The sequence below is a fragment of the Balearica regulorum genome, chromosome 6, assembly GCF_011004875.1.
Source record: "Balearica regulorum gibbericeps isolate bBalReg1 chromosome 6, bBalReg1.pri, whole genome shotgun sequence".
In the NCBI taxonomy this organism is placed as follows: Eukaryota; Metazoa; Chordata; class Aves; order Gruiformes; family Gruidae; genus Balearica; species Balearica regulorum.
Window position 1 is genome coordinate 15,709,751 of NC_046189.1, and position 16,126 is coordinate 15,725,876.

At 46.2% G+C, this 16,126-nt stretch overlaps 2 protein-coding genes across 3 annotated transcripts in view; one reads left to right on the forward strand and one right to left on the reverse strand.

Annotated features, from left to right (window-relative positions):
- On the reverse strand, positions 1-14,332 carry CYP20A1 (cytochrome P450 family 20 subfamily A member 1). Of its 2 annotated transcripts, XM_075756467.1 has the most exons (13): positions 14,180-14,331; positions 13,427-13,476; positions 13,169-13,335; positions 9,391-9,536; positions 8,568-8,735; positions 7,816-7,894; positions 6,015-6,130; positions 5,558-5,612; positions 4,072-4,192; positions 3,094-3,205; positions 2,388-2,452; positions 514-603; positions 1-354 (listed from the first exon to the last, which is right to left on the reverse strand). In XM_075756467.1, the coding sequence occupies exons 1-13, from the start codon at positions 14,249-14,251 to the stop codon at positions 204-206; spliced, it is 1,392 nt and encodes a 463-aa protein (XP_075612582.1). In that variant the 5' UTR covers positions 14,252-14,331; the 3' UTR covers positions 1-203. The 2 variants fall into 2 exon arrangements, with proteins under 2 accessions (XP_075612582.1, XP_075612583.1); XM_075756468.1 differs by lacking the exons at positions 2,388-2,452; positions 3,094-3,205 and having other exon boundaries at positions 14,180-14,332.
- Positions 14,211-16,126, forward strand: part of LOC104639784 (alpha-aspartyl dipeptidase) — a 7,470-nt gene continuing 5,554 nt past the window's right edge. The window contains 4 exon segments of the mRNA XM_075756469.1: positions 14,211-14,263; positions 14,265-14,477; positions 14,560-14,648; positions 15,887-15,961. Coding sequence (XP_075612584.1) covers positions 14,211-14,263; positions 14,265-14,477; positions 14,560-14,648; positions 15,887-15,961 — 430 coding nt within the window.

Below are 16,126 nucleotides of genomic sequence, written 5' to 3' on the forward strand. Positions count from 1 at the left end.
TACAGATTCAATCTACTTTAATATGACTACTGCTTGAGTTAGAAAAAGTGCCCAAGAAAGGCACGTGATTAAGAACGTGGAAGGTAACAAAATCTGGATGTAAAATTCCTTGGCTGAGTCAGTGCAGTGCCAGCATGATTCCCCCTAGGACCCTTGCTCAGAACTTCATTACTGGCACTTTTAGCACCTTCTTTTGCTTGCTCTTAGCCTCTTTTGGACACTGTTATCCAGGCTTCCTCCTTTGGTGAGGTTACAAGCTCATATTTGGTCTCCAGGACATGTCCTTTCACTGGGTGGAGATACAGTTTCCTTACCAGGACACTCAGCAGAACTGTAGCCACCATATAGGCAAACCTGAGAAAAGAGGCAGAAGAAAAGAATAAAAATCTTGCTATGATGTAAATCTGGCAAAGGACAACTGCCAGCTTGGACAGCAGTAACAGGAAGAGGCTGAAAGCACCTTCTCTCCTGTCTGCCACAGAGATACACAAAGACCTCCTTCCCTATGCTCACCTCAACTCTGGGCACTCCTGGCTTCCTGAAAAACCCAACAGAGAGAGGTTTTTCATGGCTGATTCCTCATTGAATCTCTCTGGGTCAAACCTATGAAAGACAAAATACACTGAGGCTTTCTGTGTAGGCACAGGATCCTTACCCTGGTCACATGTGTGCGCGCACACGAATAAGAAACTGGCAACAAATACAGAATCTCACTAATTTGCTCACTGTAAATCATGCTGGGTAATTCCACACAGATATATGAAGGCAATTGTGCATCCACTCCATCTATGTTCCCAGCCAGTCAGCTGTGTCTCAGCTTGGTCAAAATGCTGATAAACTGAGTTAGTGTGACACAGGGCTGGAACTAATATGCATTACCTCTCAGCAGTGGGCATTTAGCTTGAGTACACAGCTGAGCTGATTGATGCTACTATCTGCCCTCTATTCCTCTCCAGGGTGCACACAATCTAATTCATCTCCCTCTCTCTCTCCCCCTGTGACCCCTGCTCTCTCACTTCCAAAAATATTTCCCTTTTCTCCTTGCCCCTCACCCTTCTCTTCAAGCAGCTGGTGTACGTATGTACTGGAGGAGGGAAGCTGGTGACTCACTCAAGTGTGAAAAGTGGTTTCCAGCACTAGGATGGTGGAGGCTGTCAGAAAACTATTATCTTGGGCTGGCATGAGTTAAAACAAGATTCCCATAATCAACTAACCACAGGGAGACTAATAAAATAAAATTCAATTTAAATATATTTTAAAAAACAAACAGCAAACAGGAAATTTGATTGATGGAAGGCAGTTCTCTTTCACTTTCTGCTAAATATTTCTGCTTATACTTCAAGCCTTTGGTTCCCTGCCTAAACATCCAAGCTCTGCTTCTACCAAGGTGAAAAGGCATGTCGGTGCTGACCCTCAGTAAAACCAGTATCAAACTTACATTCCCCCTGAGCTGGAGGGGCAAATTACAGATGCTGTAATAAGAAAGAAAATGCAGCTGCCTAGCAAAAACAATAGGGAGGGCAAACAACCACGCACAGCATTTTTGCACAGTAGGTACATGAAAGGATGACAAAAATACAGATCTACCTCAGGCTAAACCTCAACCTCCTCCTCCTTGGAATAAACACAGTGTTCATAGCAGTCCTCACCGTCCCTCCCATGACGCCTCAGCAAACCCTTCCTAAACACAGTGCGTGTCCTGTCCTAGTGGGCAATCCCTGCCAAGATGTTCATAGATCAGTGCATCAATGCTTGATCCTTTTCTACACTTGCAGAAGAGGACAAGTGCTGTTCTAAAGGCTCTATTCTTTCTCCTAAATCTCAGCTGTTTGTTCTCTCTGTCTAGAATAACTGACCCACATTTTTTTCCCAGCCGAAGTAAGTCAGATGCATGTCAACATTTGCCACCTGGAGGCCACAGGAAGCTACAGCAATTTTTTTCTTTAAAAAGTACAAAATACTGGCCTGGATCCAGTTTTGTTTTCACAGAGAGAAGTAATGAGGTAGCATTTCCCTTCCCCCTGAAAAAAAACCACTTCAGACTGACATTTCCTCCCTTGCATCATTGTTTCATGATGACAAGCAGTGATGCCAAAGCCATTCAAATCACTGCTTCTTTCTCACAGAAAATGGTAAAAAGAATTTACCAACATTTGCCAGGGAAGCTCTGTGTGCATGCGTGCGCAAAAATATTTGTTATTAAACTCTAACACATACACACACACAGACTGGAGCATGGGAGGATCATGACTTGAATTGCCCAAGATTCCCACCCATGGAGACACACAAACCAAGACCTTCATAAACTGACTTTCTTACAAACTCCCTTTCGTCTAACTAAAAAAAGGAAAGGAATTAGTTGCAACAAAAGTCTTGATTCTACATACTTGTATGGTGATGGCCAGGATGAACTATCCTGCAGCATCACACCAAGAGCATAAAGCACAAGTGTCTGCAAAGAAAATTAGGAGATGCAAGTCAGAGCAGAAAGAAATGCGGAATTCAAGACACATCTGGACAGCCCCGCTGGATGACTATTCTGTAGATTACTCATGTTTATGGGGTGGACTATAAAGATAATATGCTATATTCATCTACAGATTTCCATAACCCATGCCCAGCTGTTAGGATTTTAACTTCTAAGGCCCATGCTGCAACTGTTGCTAGGTAGAGAGGGTCTGGTCCTGTTCCTCTACTCTTGCTGGCATGTACATATGGAATACTTTATTCTCTGCAATGGAAGGTACCACTCTGTGTGGGAAATATAGGTTATATGATCAGGCCTGAAATTATGCTCTTTTATGCACAACTGAGCCCATAAGCCCCTTCAAAAGATGATTCATCCCTGGTGGACCCAGAACCAGAAGCAAATCTGCTTAGGAAGAGAACATGAATTCCCAGAGCCTCTCCTGCAGAGCAAATACAGGGCAAACTTTGAGCTAAATTGTACTGTCAGATGACAGAGCAGCTGCGCAGGTTCAACAGTGTCAGAAAAAATGGCTTTCCTGCCTCACCCCTCCATGGGAAGACAATGAAACAGCAAATTCCCCTCCAGGAAAGAAGGGTGGCCTAGTGCTCCCAGTACTGCCCTACCTCTTTGGGGATAGTGTGTTGGTCGACTCTGCCCTCCAGCTCCTGCAGCTGTGCAGCAATGGAAGTAAGCTTTGCTGTTCGCACTGTCTCACACAGGACTTGCCGACAGTACCTGCAACCAGTAAGATTTGGTCAGTTTAACCCTCCCAGAGAGAAGCTTGTCCGCGTCCTTCGGCAGCAAGGAGAGCTGAGTCGCTGCATTTAGGGTCACAGTCTGCTCCTGGAGTTCTCTCAAGCCACACTGAGGCACTTCATTTTTGTTTGGCAAGGAGTCCCAGCATCTTTGCAAGGATTAAATCTCATTATCAGCTTTTAGGGAAGGTTATCAAAATCTCTCTTCATCACACTTTTTTTCAGGTTTTAAACCAAACTAACTCTGCTAAAAAGCATAAACACACCAGCCTTTTTCCTGGACCTCTCACCCACACAAGCAGCAGCAAGAAATCCACATACTCAATACTCCCTTGCTGAAACTCTAACACTAGTCCAAATACAAGATGCAAGAAAGATCACAGGAGACTGTTGACCAGTCATCATCCTAGTTCTGTGGTCCTTTGAAAAGAAGATTATTTCATGCTTTCCCTCTAAATATGCCTAACATGACTCCAACCATTAAAATGACTGATTTCCTCTACTTTTGGAAAACTAGGACAGAAACCAAACAAAACAGTAAGCAACCAATTTTGGCCTGGCAGCCAGGGCACTGATTCTGTGCTCTCCTCTGCCAGTGAACCTAAAGGGTTTCCTATAGACACCCTGAAGACAGCAGCTTGGTCCCCATGTCTGGAGGCCTACAGCACATTCACTCTGTGCTGCAAGTCATCATGTCGTTTAATCACTTCCAGAAAAAAGAAGAGAGTAGCTTTTGGATGCCTTCTCCTGGCCCAGTGCAGGCTGGGAATCAGGCTCCAGCACATGAGTACTCTGTTCCCACCACATGAGATAACCTTCCTCTGCAATTCCTTCAGTGGGACCCACCTGAGCTGCTCGATTTTCTCATGTGTAATTGGTCCCTTCCCCAGAACACGGTCCATCTCCTTGTAGAGATTATGCTGAACATCTTCTGAGGTTGTCAGGAAATAGACTGCCCAGGTACACACTGGGGAAGAAATCAAGACAAGATTGGACTCAGAAAATTCAATCCTTTACAAACTGCATTCAGTTTTCTTACTTCCTGTATTTGCAACATTACTTTTTGACCCAGAAAAAGGTGACCTCTGTTACAGCAGGCTGTACTGATTCTGTATTCAGTGGCATGAGTAGAGGCTGAACTCCTGTGTAGCAAGAGACCCTGCAAGCTAAAATTCTCTTTCCAGTGCTATGAGGAGCTTAGGAAGCTGTGCAGGAGACTGAGCCATTCAGCCTCACAGCTCTGGGGAAGGGACCACACAGCCCAGCAGACCTTGGGGCACAAGGTTATTAGACCAACCATGCAAATGAAAAGCAGGCTTGTCAAAAGCATCAGAAAATTTCCTTATTTAGGGGGCTTCCCCAGCACATGTCAGGTGAGTGCTCCAGACAGCCAATGTCTGGGGCTCCTGACAGGGAGTGACAAGAACAGTGCAGCTCTCTGCAGCACGTTGGCCAGCACTTGTCCCCCCTACATCTATTTTGTGAGCTACTCAAGAGTTATCTTCAATAGCAGAGTGAAAAAGAAACCTTGCGTAAGAAATGAGTGTGTGGGATGCAGTTTCCCTAAAGCTACAAGGAAATGTTGCTACCACTCCAAACTGTTTATTCATGAGAACTATCTGGAATCCCTGAGGAGTCAAGCCCCTTAAAACGGCAGTCTTCCTGGAGTACTTGGAGAGGATGTGCTCTGGGGAGAGTGTTATCATACTTGCCAGATTTACTTTTCATGTTCTTTAACACTCGGCTGCACTTGGGAGCCCCACTAGCTGAAATACAGGGCGTGATAATCGTCCTTCTATCATAAGAGATTTTACACAGCTCCAGTTTGTATTTTTGTTTTGTTTTTTCCCCCATAATCTTTGCACAAATCCCAAAATAGCTCCTTTAAAAGTCTTCCATACATGGAACACACCTATCCTCCAGAAATTCAAAGTGGACAGTCAGATTCCAGCACTCTGCTCTAATTTCCTTCCCCCGTGCCAGAACGTATTTTACAACATGATCTTTGTGGCTTACATATTTTGATACTTTTTCATCAAATTTAGCATCAGTTAGCTGGGGTTAGAATGCAAGTGAAAAGCAAGAGGAAGAGATTCTAAGGTTCACCAAAAGACTGGGAAGGTTGTCAAACACAGTTTAGTTTCAGGTCACTAGCTGTGAGGCTGTGTCAAGAGTCTGCTGTAAAATTAGCTACTTCTATACTACTTCTGATCTGTAGCTCAGGGGAAACAGAATGACGAATATGATTTTTATTAGCCTAGAATAAGTCTCATGTCATCAGACACAGTTTTAGACAGCTGAGGATGGAAAGTTACCTACAATCTGTACTTACAGTTAGCAGTGATTATGGATCCTGCCAAGGAGAAAATCATTGTATCCTCCAGAATCTAGGAAATAAAATCTACTTCAGAGAATGAAGTTCACAAGACTGTAAAGATAAAAAAGAAGTGGTCCATTCTGCAAGTGCATGAAATCTCTTTAGTGCAGAGAGCAGGAAATACATCTAGAAGACACAGACTGAACTCTCTATAGAACTTCCACTGGAATGGCATGAGACATGCTTAATACTAACATACTTCTGGCTTATAAAAATAGCAACAAAGCAGTGGCAAGGAAAGCTACCAAAGTCTAATGCAATTAAACATTGAATGGAGAAAGAATGAGAAACCCTGCTTTAGTAAGGAATTTGACCTAAAATGCAAAAACTTAAATTAATCAAAGGCTACAATGTAATGAGCTTGTAATAGCAAAAGTCCATTACTGTGTAATGACATAACAGCTGCACAGACCTGCTGGTCACTCAGGTTCCCCTGCAGCAAAGTGTCTATAAAGACATGCCTGTTGAATGATTTGCCTCGGCGTTCCTTTGTAACTTTCCTTAAGGTGGATTCCATCTCCATCAGAGCTTTGGAAGCAGAAAGAAATACTTGTTTTAAAACCTGGTCATCTTGAGTGCTGCAGAGAAGCAAATCCATCTTCCCAAGCAGATTTTCAGACCAGCTGTCCCTGCTGGGCTCACTTACAGAAGCAGCCTCTGTTACATGTTACTGTCAATGTGGAAGGCGGTATCTCCAATTTAGTTTAAAATGTAGGAACCAAATAAGACAGGTTGCATGTAAAAAGCCACCCTTACAGGTATAACTGAGACATGTACTCTGTGAGCTGAAATCACATACGGAGAAGTGAAACATCAGTTAGTGTTGCACCATTAGAGAATGTGTTTAGTCAACCCCCATATAAAACGATTGAGCCAGATAACACTAGTTGCATGGCCTGTAGAGTTATAATTACTCAAGTGTTACAGCACCTCCAGCCACTGATGGTCTCCCTTTTGCTAGGGGTTCTACAAGCATGGTGCAAGAGGATGGATCTGTGCTGAAGAGTCTGCATAGACAGAGATAGGAAGGTGGGGAAAAGGTGGGAGGGTTTTGGCACAAAGAGTCCAAGCGTCTGAAGATATTTGGGTGCCTAACTCCTGCTTGCTGTTGTGGGAACTGGGGGGAATTAGGGACCTAGATGCCATTGGCTGATTTAAATGACCTACTCAAGACTATCCAGGAAACATGGAGCAGAAGTTGGATCTGAAACTTGATTTACCAAGGCCCCATTCAGTCCCTTCATCTTGGAACTACCCTTCCTCCCTCCCCTCTCCACATAAGGCAGTCAGCAACACTTAAACACCAAGCCTTGTGAAAAGCTTGTGAAATTACGTTCTAATGCATCATCCTACAACTCAGGAACAGTCCTGAACAAGTGCCCAAGGGAGAAGTCCATTTTAACGGGGCAGTAGTTGTCCTCAGGTTGCGAAACCCACAGAACCAACAACAAAGAAGGAAACACTGGGTTTGCAGGATTTATAAGCAAATCCTTAGTTCCAGATACAAGCTACTTTTGTTTAACATCTTATCAATCAATACTGAAAAGCTTTAACTATTACCAACAAGAAAGACAGGACAACTGAAAAATAAAATAACTTGCTGTGAAATATATGAGAAATAAAAGCACTGCCATTACAGACCTGAAAATCATGTTACCTTGTAATAGCACATCAGAGGCTATCACGTGGAAGGTATCCATCAAAGCAGCACCTCTGTCTTCTAGCCTGTGAGTGACTGTCTGGCAGTGCATTCACCAAATGGTGCATCATAAGAACGACTATACAGGCCAAATCAAGTGGCTCCATGTGTCTGCACCTAGAACAGTTGCCTGCCTCCAAGAGAGGTCAAAAGTGGACGCTAGGGAACAGAATAGGAAGGGAGCAAGCACAAGATACTTCCCGGGATCCTCCAGACAGCCTCCCGTCAGCCTCCAGATCCTCCTGTCAGCCTCCAGACTGGACGGATCCTAGAAGTAGACCTGGAACTAGAGTTCTAGTCCTACACGCTCCTTGTGCGATGGCAGTCTTGTCACTCGACTCCAAAACAATGATTTTATGTGCAAGTAAGGAGGACACATCTGGTAGCTTATGGCACAATTATCAACTCTGCAGAAAAGCCAAGACAGCTGGGCAAATTAAATGCTTCCATACACTAGCTAACTCTAAGTATTAATCAGAGTGGGAGGAAGACTGTGATTTTGGGAGGAACCTACCATCTTCATAGAGCTTCTTCCTAGTGATATTTTTGTCACGGGACCCATCCAAGAAACCTTTCCCAATCTCCGACCAGATCTGAAAGAACAAAGAGAGAAGAGTACCATCAGGCTGAGAACCTTCTACTCTTCCCTATTCAGGAATATGAAAATAGCAAATAAAATGAAGACTTCCTGTGAATATAGGACTGGTCTCCTCTTTAGGACACCATGTCCCGTTCCAGATATTACATCTATGATAGCTGAAACTGAGTTAAAATGGAAAAATTGTAATTGCAACTGTAGGGGAAAAGGCATGGGAATCTTAAATGGGAGATGGAAGTTTCCTTTCCACCCTATCACCAGCAGATTTAACATCTCCAGATGTGCATGCAGCTTGGGACCTTCTCAGATTTTCCTTTCTCCCCAATGTCACAGAGCCTTCAGAAGATCTTTGAAAAGGAGAAGTTCCACTGGCATTCCCAGTAGAGTTTAACTGACTTGGGTACCAAACACCTCTCAACTGCCATTGGATCTGGGTTCCCGATCCCCACAGATCCTTTAGAAACACCTTAGACTAATAACAACAGGATCAGCAGTAGGATCTTGCAGATAGTTTTAGCTTGGGACAAATGAGACAGAGCCCTCAAGCTCTTAAGCTTAATGTTAAAGTCTTAGCAGTAGCTTGTACTAAACTCTGCACAGACACAGGCTGCATGCTGTTGGCATGGCAAAATATAATAGGAGATTTCCCGGGTCTTTGTGACACTTACTGCATCATGGTGCCTGCGGAATCGGATGACTTCCCGGTCATCTTCAAAGCTGCTGCCCATAGCTGTCTGCGTGACAGACTTCATGGCAAAACCCAGCATGTGCTGGCAGAGTGGCACGTGTTGTGCCTCCGGTAGGGAGAGCCATTTGGCTAGCAACTCTTCTGACAGCTTGAGACAGAAGGGATCATTAGCTGGCAGTAATATCAGCAGCCTATTTACCAAACATACCCTGGAGACATTCCCACCCAGTTCCTAAGGCAGACTACGCTTTCATGGCTGTGGCATGAAACCATACTCTTTCCAGGCTTTCCTTCCATTGTTAATTCAAACATTAACATTTTAGCCTCAAATCTTCTGCCTCTTCCCAAGGTTTTCCCCCAACAAGGCAGCCCTGTCCTCCTCTCTTGTTCCCTCTGTCACAAAAGAAACCTTAAAACCTTTAATACTAGTAGCTCCAGACTGGGAAAACAGTTGGCTACTGGACTGAGTCAACAGAACAGTTCTTCGCCTGTTAGTGGTCCCAACAGCTGGCTTCTTGCTCCTCCCTCCTGTCCTGGGAAATAAATCTAGAATCCAGATGCTCCAGTATCTTCAACTGTATCTGGTATCTTGGCATAAAAAGTCATCAAGCTCAGCCCTTCCCTCTAACCCACTGGAGGTAGGAGAAACCAAATATTCACACCATGCTTGAACGGGCTGTCTCAGATGCTTATAGCTCCAGCACGAATTTGAATGCAGCTCCTTTATCCTAGTGATCATTCTCACTAAACTTTCCCCTGTAAGCCACACAGGGCTTCTCTGCTGTACAAAGACAGTTACGCACCTTCTGGATGAGAGCAAAGTTACTTTGCAAGGACTTGGTCACACCATTTTCATACAGCTTTCTCCTCACGTGGCTCTCTCCAGTATCCCCATTCAGGCTGGACTGGTACCTCAAGAGGGACTTCAGCATTGTCTCAAAGGGATCCACTGAAAGCAAATAAAGGAAACACCATTTGAAAGTCAGGCAGCCACACCACACAGGGATGATGAAAACAGCAGCCTCTTTAATTGGGCACTTCTACTTCTGGGCAATGAGCATGGCATGGCTCCTTCCCCCAGGAACAGTCTCCTTGGGGTGTCAAGCTTCTCTTGCTCAGTGTGGGCTGGGACCTCATAAGGTCTCTTCTCCATGGCAGGGTACCATCCTGTGATCAGCTTCCCCCGCAGAGGTTGCCTGCTGGCTGTACCAACTAACTCTTTAGTAATAACGCCTCGGAAGCTTCTTCCCAGCTTGCCAGTTCCCAGCTGGTTGTGCCATTGACTTGGTGACAACAGTGAGTGTGGCACGCTCCTTCCCCTTCTCCTTCAGCCTGATCTGCAACCCCTCGAGCACATTCCCCCTTGAACCTGCTGTGCCCTCCTGCCCTGGCCGTGGATACGCACTCCAGACATAGCAGCTCACCCAAGAGACTTAGTCAGAGGTTGCTCTATGCACTCCTTACCTTGCTTCACAGCCCCAGCAAACCTCACTTGACACCCTGCTGCTCCTGCATGATTTCTCTTGCATGCACTGAGTTCCCTGCTGATGAACTCTTCCCAAACTAACACCTGCCTCTCTCAGTCAGGGCTGCCTCCAGCAGAGAAGCTCTCAGAGAAAATAGTGCCCCACTAAGCTACAGAATGCTTTCTACTTCTAATTGCCTTACTTTTCCATCTTCCTTCCACATAGACGCTTGCAACAGTGTACAAACTAAACAAAAACACATATCCTCCATCTTCCATATCCACAGCTCACTTCAGTTAGATTTTTAAATCTGAATTTCACCACCAGGGGCCTCTACTTAATAAATTTGCTAAAGTACACTAGGTGTCAATACAAAACTGTGCAATAAAGCATAGCATATGCTCTTCCCTTTCTGTAAATTTTTCTGCAGGTCTTGCAGAACTGGCAGAATCTTTAAGAAACTATTTGGAAGCAGTCAGGGGTTTTCAAGAGGGATATTTTCACTGTTTATCACAGTCTGTTATTTCTCCTAGATGGAAAGTGAAACCTCTGAGGCATCAGAAAACATCAAGGCTGAGGAGACACATGTAACTCTACCAACTGTGGATGTATCTAGGATTCCCAGCAGAGATCATGGCCTTGTTATGCTACTGGACAAACATACAAGAGACAATTCCCACCTGCAGAGGCATTACTATCTAATCACACAAGGCAGCTAATAAGGCCAGAGGCATGAATAAGGTAAACTAACTTTCCTAAATGCTTTTCTTTCACATCATTTCCTTTCCAATGTTTTTAAGCTCCGCACCTCACCCTCTTTCCCACTTTGAATGGCAAGAATTATGTGCATGTGTCTTTTGGCACAGTAGATGGTACCTGTGGCTCTCCACGTGGAGAGGCTATTATGTGATTCTAGCTGCTGCTGACAATTCCTCCTCCAAGCTACTTTGCCATGGAGTGGCTGCAATTATTCATGCCACAATCCCCTGCTAACTGGCCCTGACAGAGCTGGACACAGTACTGGGGTAGCACAGAAAGCCCACACAGCAAATCTGGCAAGCAGAGGCATTTGGAGAGGCCAAAAAAAAATATTTCAACTGTTCCTTCCATTTACAGGGAAACCTTCTCCCTCATCCCAGGAACCTCAGAGTCCTGCCCTGCATACCACTGAAAGTAAATATGGAGACAAGATCTAACTCTGGAGAGTCAAGATGCCACGCAGAACTGAGTATCAGAGATGGAAAGGACCTCTGAAGCTGCACACTACAAATGCACACAGAACAGCAACAAAGCTGTCCTGCTCAAACAGGCCAGGACCCATAGCTCCATCTCCAGCATTCAATGTGTGTGAGGTTCGTTGTCCCAATCCAAAAGGTGACATCAACTCCTGGGAGTTTTCCAAGTGGGTGCCTGAACCCACTGCTCCTGGCAGTCCTAAAGTAGTCCACCCTCTTCACGTCCACACCCTTTGCAGTCCTGGACTGCTTCCCCAGAGCCTCTCGCAGGAACTGCCAGCCCCAGCAGCAAAGTTTTACTTCCTTTGAATTCTTCCTGCAAACTAAACTCAACCAAGCTTTAAGAGGCCATAAAAATGTACCAACTTCAAACACTGCTTTAAGCATAAGGAAGAACAGTCTCCTGGCATTGGGAACCTGTTAATAATTATGAATGCAATTAGTCCATCATAAGAGATGCACTATCTGCATTTTACCTCCCCAACCCAGCAGTTCGCTCTCCCAACACAATACAGCGTCGCTCCCTCTTTCGCTTCTCATATCCCATCACCTCCAGCTTCAGTGATGACCCAAGCAGTATCCAAGCAAATTCTGAACTGAAGCCCTGACAGAAACACAGTTCTATTGCTTTTTTTGTCTAGAATTCTAATCATCAAAGAAGTATGGCATGTATTTCCTACTTATTCCTATCCTTAAAAATATATGTTTAGCCCTTAGCAAAGCAGGACACCAGACTAGTCTGTAGCTGCCTGTGTCAGTTCATTTCCTGCATTTAAGTCCAGGCACTGTATTTGTTTTTCATCAGTATTTAGATATTCCCAAACTCAGTACATTTCTGAGAACTTGCCTGCTCAGGGGCCTGTCACCACTTCTCTGAGCTTTGACAAAACGATCATCTGCTCAATTTCCCTCAAACACACTTGAGTGCATTCAGATCTTTCAGGGTGGGTTTCCACCTTCTGAAGTGTCATTGCTATCCACTGTGTCTTGCTGATCTTCATCAACTCCCACTCCTTCCCCAGATTCTCACTGGTTTTTTTGAGTCTGTAACACAACTGTCCAAGAAGCTTACCCGTTACGACCCCAGCATAAAGTGATGCTGAGATATCTGCCTGTGTCTAAGGACAGCCTACACTGTCAGGTCAGAGGTCTGCAACCAGCACCTCATTCAACTTTATAAGATGAAAACTGGAAAAACAAGAGGTTAAACCCAAACCTCAACCGAGTTAACTTATTGTCTGTGGTCACCTTAGGAAGAAAAACACTCACCTAAGGGGCTTACACCATAAATTAGAACACCCTCCCAGGACTAAGACAGTCAACTCAGGTACCAGCACCACTGACCACTTCCAAGTCTGGAAGATCATGAAAGCTTTTCAGCACAAAATTCTACACACCAAAAGAAAGCCAAAAGTTAAAGAACTTCTTCAAATAACATTTTAAAAACCTCCACACTGAAGCACACAAGGGAGCTATCCCAAAGTAGCACAGCTGTTTTCAGACTTAATTTAGTGAAGTTCCCCCTCTTGAATTGTATTTCAAGCTGCTTTTAAAATATGTGCCAAGCAGTTACAGGATCATCGCCTTGCTGTTTCAAGTGACTAATGAACACGATGCTTTCCATAAACATTTGTCTGTAGGGAAATGGTAAAGACACAAGCACACTAATTTTTTGACGACCACTGGAGAGCAGCAACTCTTGGTCACCGATATTCAAGTCCAATAAGCAGGACCAAGGACACACCTGAACCACCATATCAGCTGCAAACCAATTCTCATTTTCTTTCTACTTAGAATGAAGCCCCAGCTTCCTTTGACATAGGATGCCTGCTAGGCCAGAAGGAACAAATGGACTCAAAGACAAAGCAAAGGACACTTACACGACCGGTTGGGGTTAATATGTTGTTTCAGGAGATCAATGGAGCCTAGGCTGACAACAAGACGCCTTCCAAACCAGAAAGAGACCACTGGGCCATATTTCTCATGAAGGTTCACCAGGAACTCATGCAAACTGCTGCTGGCAATGATATCTGGCAGGTTGCCATCCCTGAGGAACACAAAGAGGATATCTGGTCACGAACAGCATACTCTGCCAATGCTGAACTTGATTGACGTGAATGAAGATAGAAGGCACTTACTTCTCATCAGTTGGAGCCAGCCCAGGGATACCTGATGCTTGCCTAGATGCCTAAAGAATAAAAGGAAATGCATCAACTTCCTTGAACTTACGAATTTATACAAGCCCCACAGCTTTCCAGCAGGAGAGCCGGATTTTCCACATCAATACTGCTGCACTACTTAAAATCATTAAACAAAAGCTGGATAAACCACATCTTCAGGCCTCGAACCCGCTAAGGCTTATGAAGCAGATCAACTGTAAGCGTGTGCCTGGTCCCACTGGCTAAACCAGGATTATTCATCTGGTTAAATGAAAGATTCCTGCGTACAGATTTAAAGGGTCAGGTTTGTAATACAGATCTTACACCTAGATTTTGCCCTGGAGATCTGCACACGTGCAAAACTGCAAGGTGAGCAGATAAAGCCTTTCTAAGAAGGATTCACCGGGCCACGTATAACACGAGGTATGCCAAAGCCTGCGGCCGGGCTGCCCCGCTGGCTCGGAGGGCCGGGAACGCCCTGCACAGCAAGCGCTCCTGCAGGCGTCAGCCACGTACCCGGCAGGACCCGGGCCCGGGACACCGCCAGGGCGGGCCCGAAACCCCACACAAGCCCAGGGAACGTGGGAAGGGACCGGGGTCGCCCGGGGCGCGGTGGCGGCTCGGCCCCGCGGCCGCTCGCTCGCTCACTCCCTGCCCGCCTGCACCGGGGGCCGGGCCAGGCCGGGCCGGGCCGGGCGCCCCCCCCCCCCCCCCCACCGTCGGCAGCATTACCGGGTAGAGGTAGAGCACGGCGCCCACCAGGATGAGCAGGAAAGTGACGGCAAAGATGGCGAAGTCCAGCATGGCCGGGCCGGGGCGGCGGGAGAAGCGGCGGTGGCTCGGCCCCACCCCGCTGCCCGCCGGCGGGGCAGGAAGGGGCGGGCCGGGCCGGGCCGCCCGCACCGCCCGCAGGCACGGCACGGGGCGGCATGGGGGGCCCGCGGCGTCTGCTGCTGGTCTCCAACTCCACCCTGCACGGAGGGGGTTACCTGGGCCACTGCCAGCAGCACATCAAGAGCTTCCTCGGGGAGTAAGCGCTGCGCAGGGGCTGCGGGAGCCTGCCCCGGGCCGCCCCCGCTGCTCTAAGCGCTCTCTCCCCTCTCTTCTCCCAGGAAGGTGAAGCGGGTGCTATTCGTTCCCTACGCCCTGCACGACCGAGATGCCTACGCCCGGACCGCGAGGGAGAAGTTTGAAAGCTTGGGTAAGGCTGGCCCTCCCCGGGCGCCGACTCCCAGGGCCAGCTGCGGCGGAAACGTCGCCTTTGCCGTGGGGCAGCCGTGCCGCAGGGGCCGGCCTTGCTGGGCAGCACCCGGGCGGGCACTCGCACACCGCTGCTGTAAGAGCGGATAGGGCTGTGAACGCCTCTGGGCAAGCAACTCTGCAATAGCCTGGTTTACTGGGGTCCGAATGTACTGGGGTTGTGGTGCAGGCAGCGGTGGAGAGGGGCTTGGCTAGCTCTGCTGCACGCTGTCAAGTTTCAGTAATGGGACTGAGAACAGCAGGGAGCTCTTTGCTAACTTCTAGATAAAAGCAGATACGTTAGAGGCCTCCAGAAGAAATCTTGTTGCAACACTTCTAACCACTTCAGGGAGGAAGTTTTTATTCCTGAATACTACGTGGCATCTTTTTATCCTCCTTAATCACATGGGGAACATTTCCTCCACTATATGTACTCAAGCCATGCAACTACTGCTGTTAAGTGAAGACCATTACTATAATACACTTCAACCAGCCAGATGTTTCTGTAATGACCAGCAACTGAGCTTTGCATCGAGCAAAGATCTTTATAGAGCAGCCTACACTATCACTGTTCAGGATAACTTTGGACCTGTTACTGTAGTAATAATTAGTACTCACTTCCCTGGGCAGCACACTTTGCTCCTTGTCTTGCAGAAAGATTGCCGCTATCAAATGTCCATGTTCTTCTGGCTCTCTTGGCACTTCCTGTACTCAGTGAACCCCAGCAAGGCAAATCTGTCAAAGTCAGACATTTTAACCATTACAAAAAAATACTCAGATCAGATATTTGTATAAGTAATGCTAGACCAATGATGGCACATCCTGTCCAGACTCAGCCAAGCTGAAGACTGACAGCTTTCCCCCCCGCCCCTGCTTTCTTAAAGTTAGCCGGTAACGCTCAGCAGGACTTTGTGCCTCAGCCTGCACCTGCTGAGTGAAATGCTGTGCTCTTAGACCCTGAGCACGTGTATCCATAAAACAAACATTTGCTTTGGTACAGTTGGATGCAGAAGCCCTGCACTATTTTAAAACGTATACTCTGGTTTATGTTGTAGAGTTCTCTGAAGTTTCCCTGGTTGTCTGGTGAGACATTTGTCTCAGGGAGGAGGGCGGGGGGGGGGCGGGGATTGAAAACATACCATATTCTTCCTCCAAACTGAAGTGGCAAAGGTAAATACTTTTAATACTTTTTCATTTAAGGTTATGGGCTGGACAGTATTCATGAATCTTGTGATCCAGTGGAAGCTGTAAGGAAATCTGAGGCAATATTTATTGGTAAGTTTTACTTCTTGCTCCCTAGTGAGAGTTTATACAGGGCACTAGATTACTCCTGCTTAGAGCTGGTGCTGTAGAGACAACAATGAAAAAGTTGGGCCTAGCAATTATTAGAAACTACAGAAAACAGTACTTTAATTGGGAACACTAAGACCCTAAATTTAG

Bases quoted from the DNA above. Each gene is read 5' to 3' on its own strand.
- CYP20A1 (XM_075756467.1), bottom strand. From the start codon at position 14,251: ATGCTGGACTTCGCCATCTTTGCCGTCACTTTCCTGCTCATCCTGGTG. The intron at 13,336-13,426 runs GTAAGTGCCTTC...TGTGTTCCTCAG, and splicing joins CTGGCTCCAACTGATGAGAA to GGATGGCAACCTGCCAGATA. The intron at 2,453-3,093 runs GTAGGGCAGTAC...TTTTCTTTGCAG, and splicing joins AACACACTATCCCCAAAGAG to ACACTTGTGCTTTATGCTCT.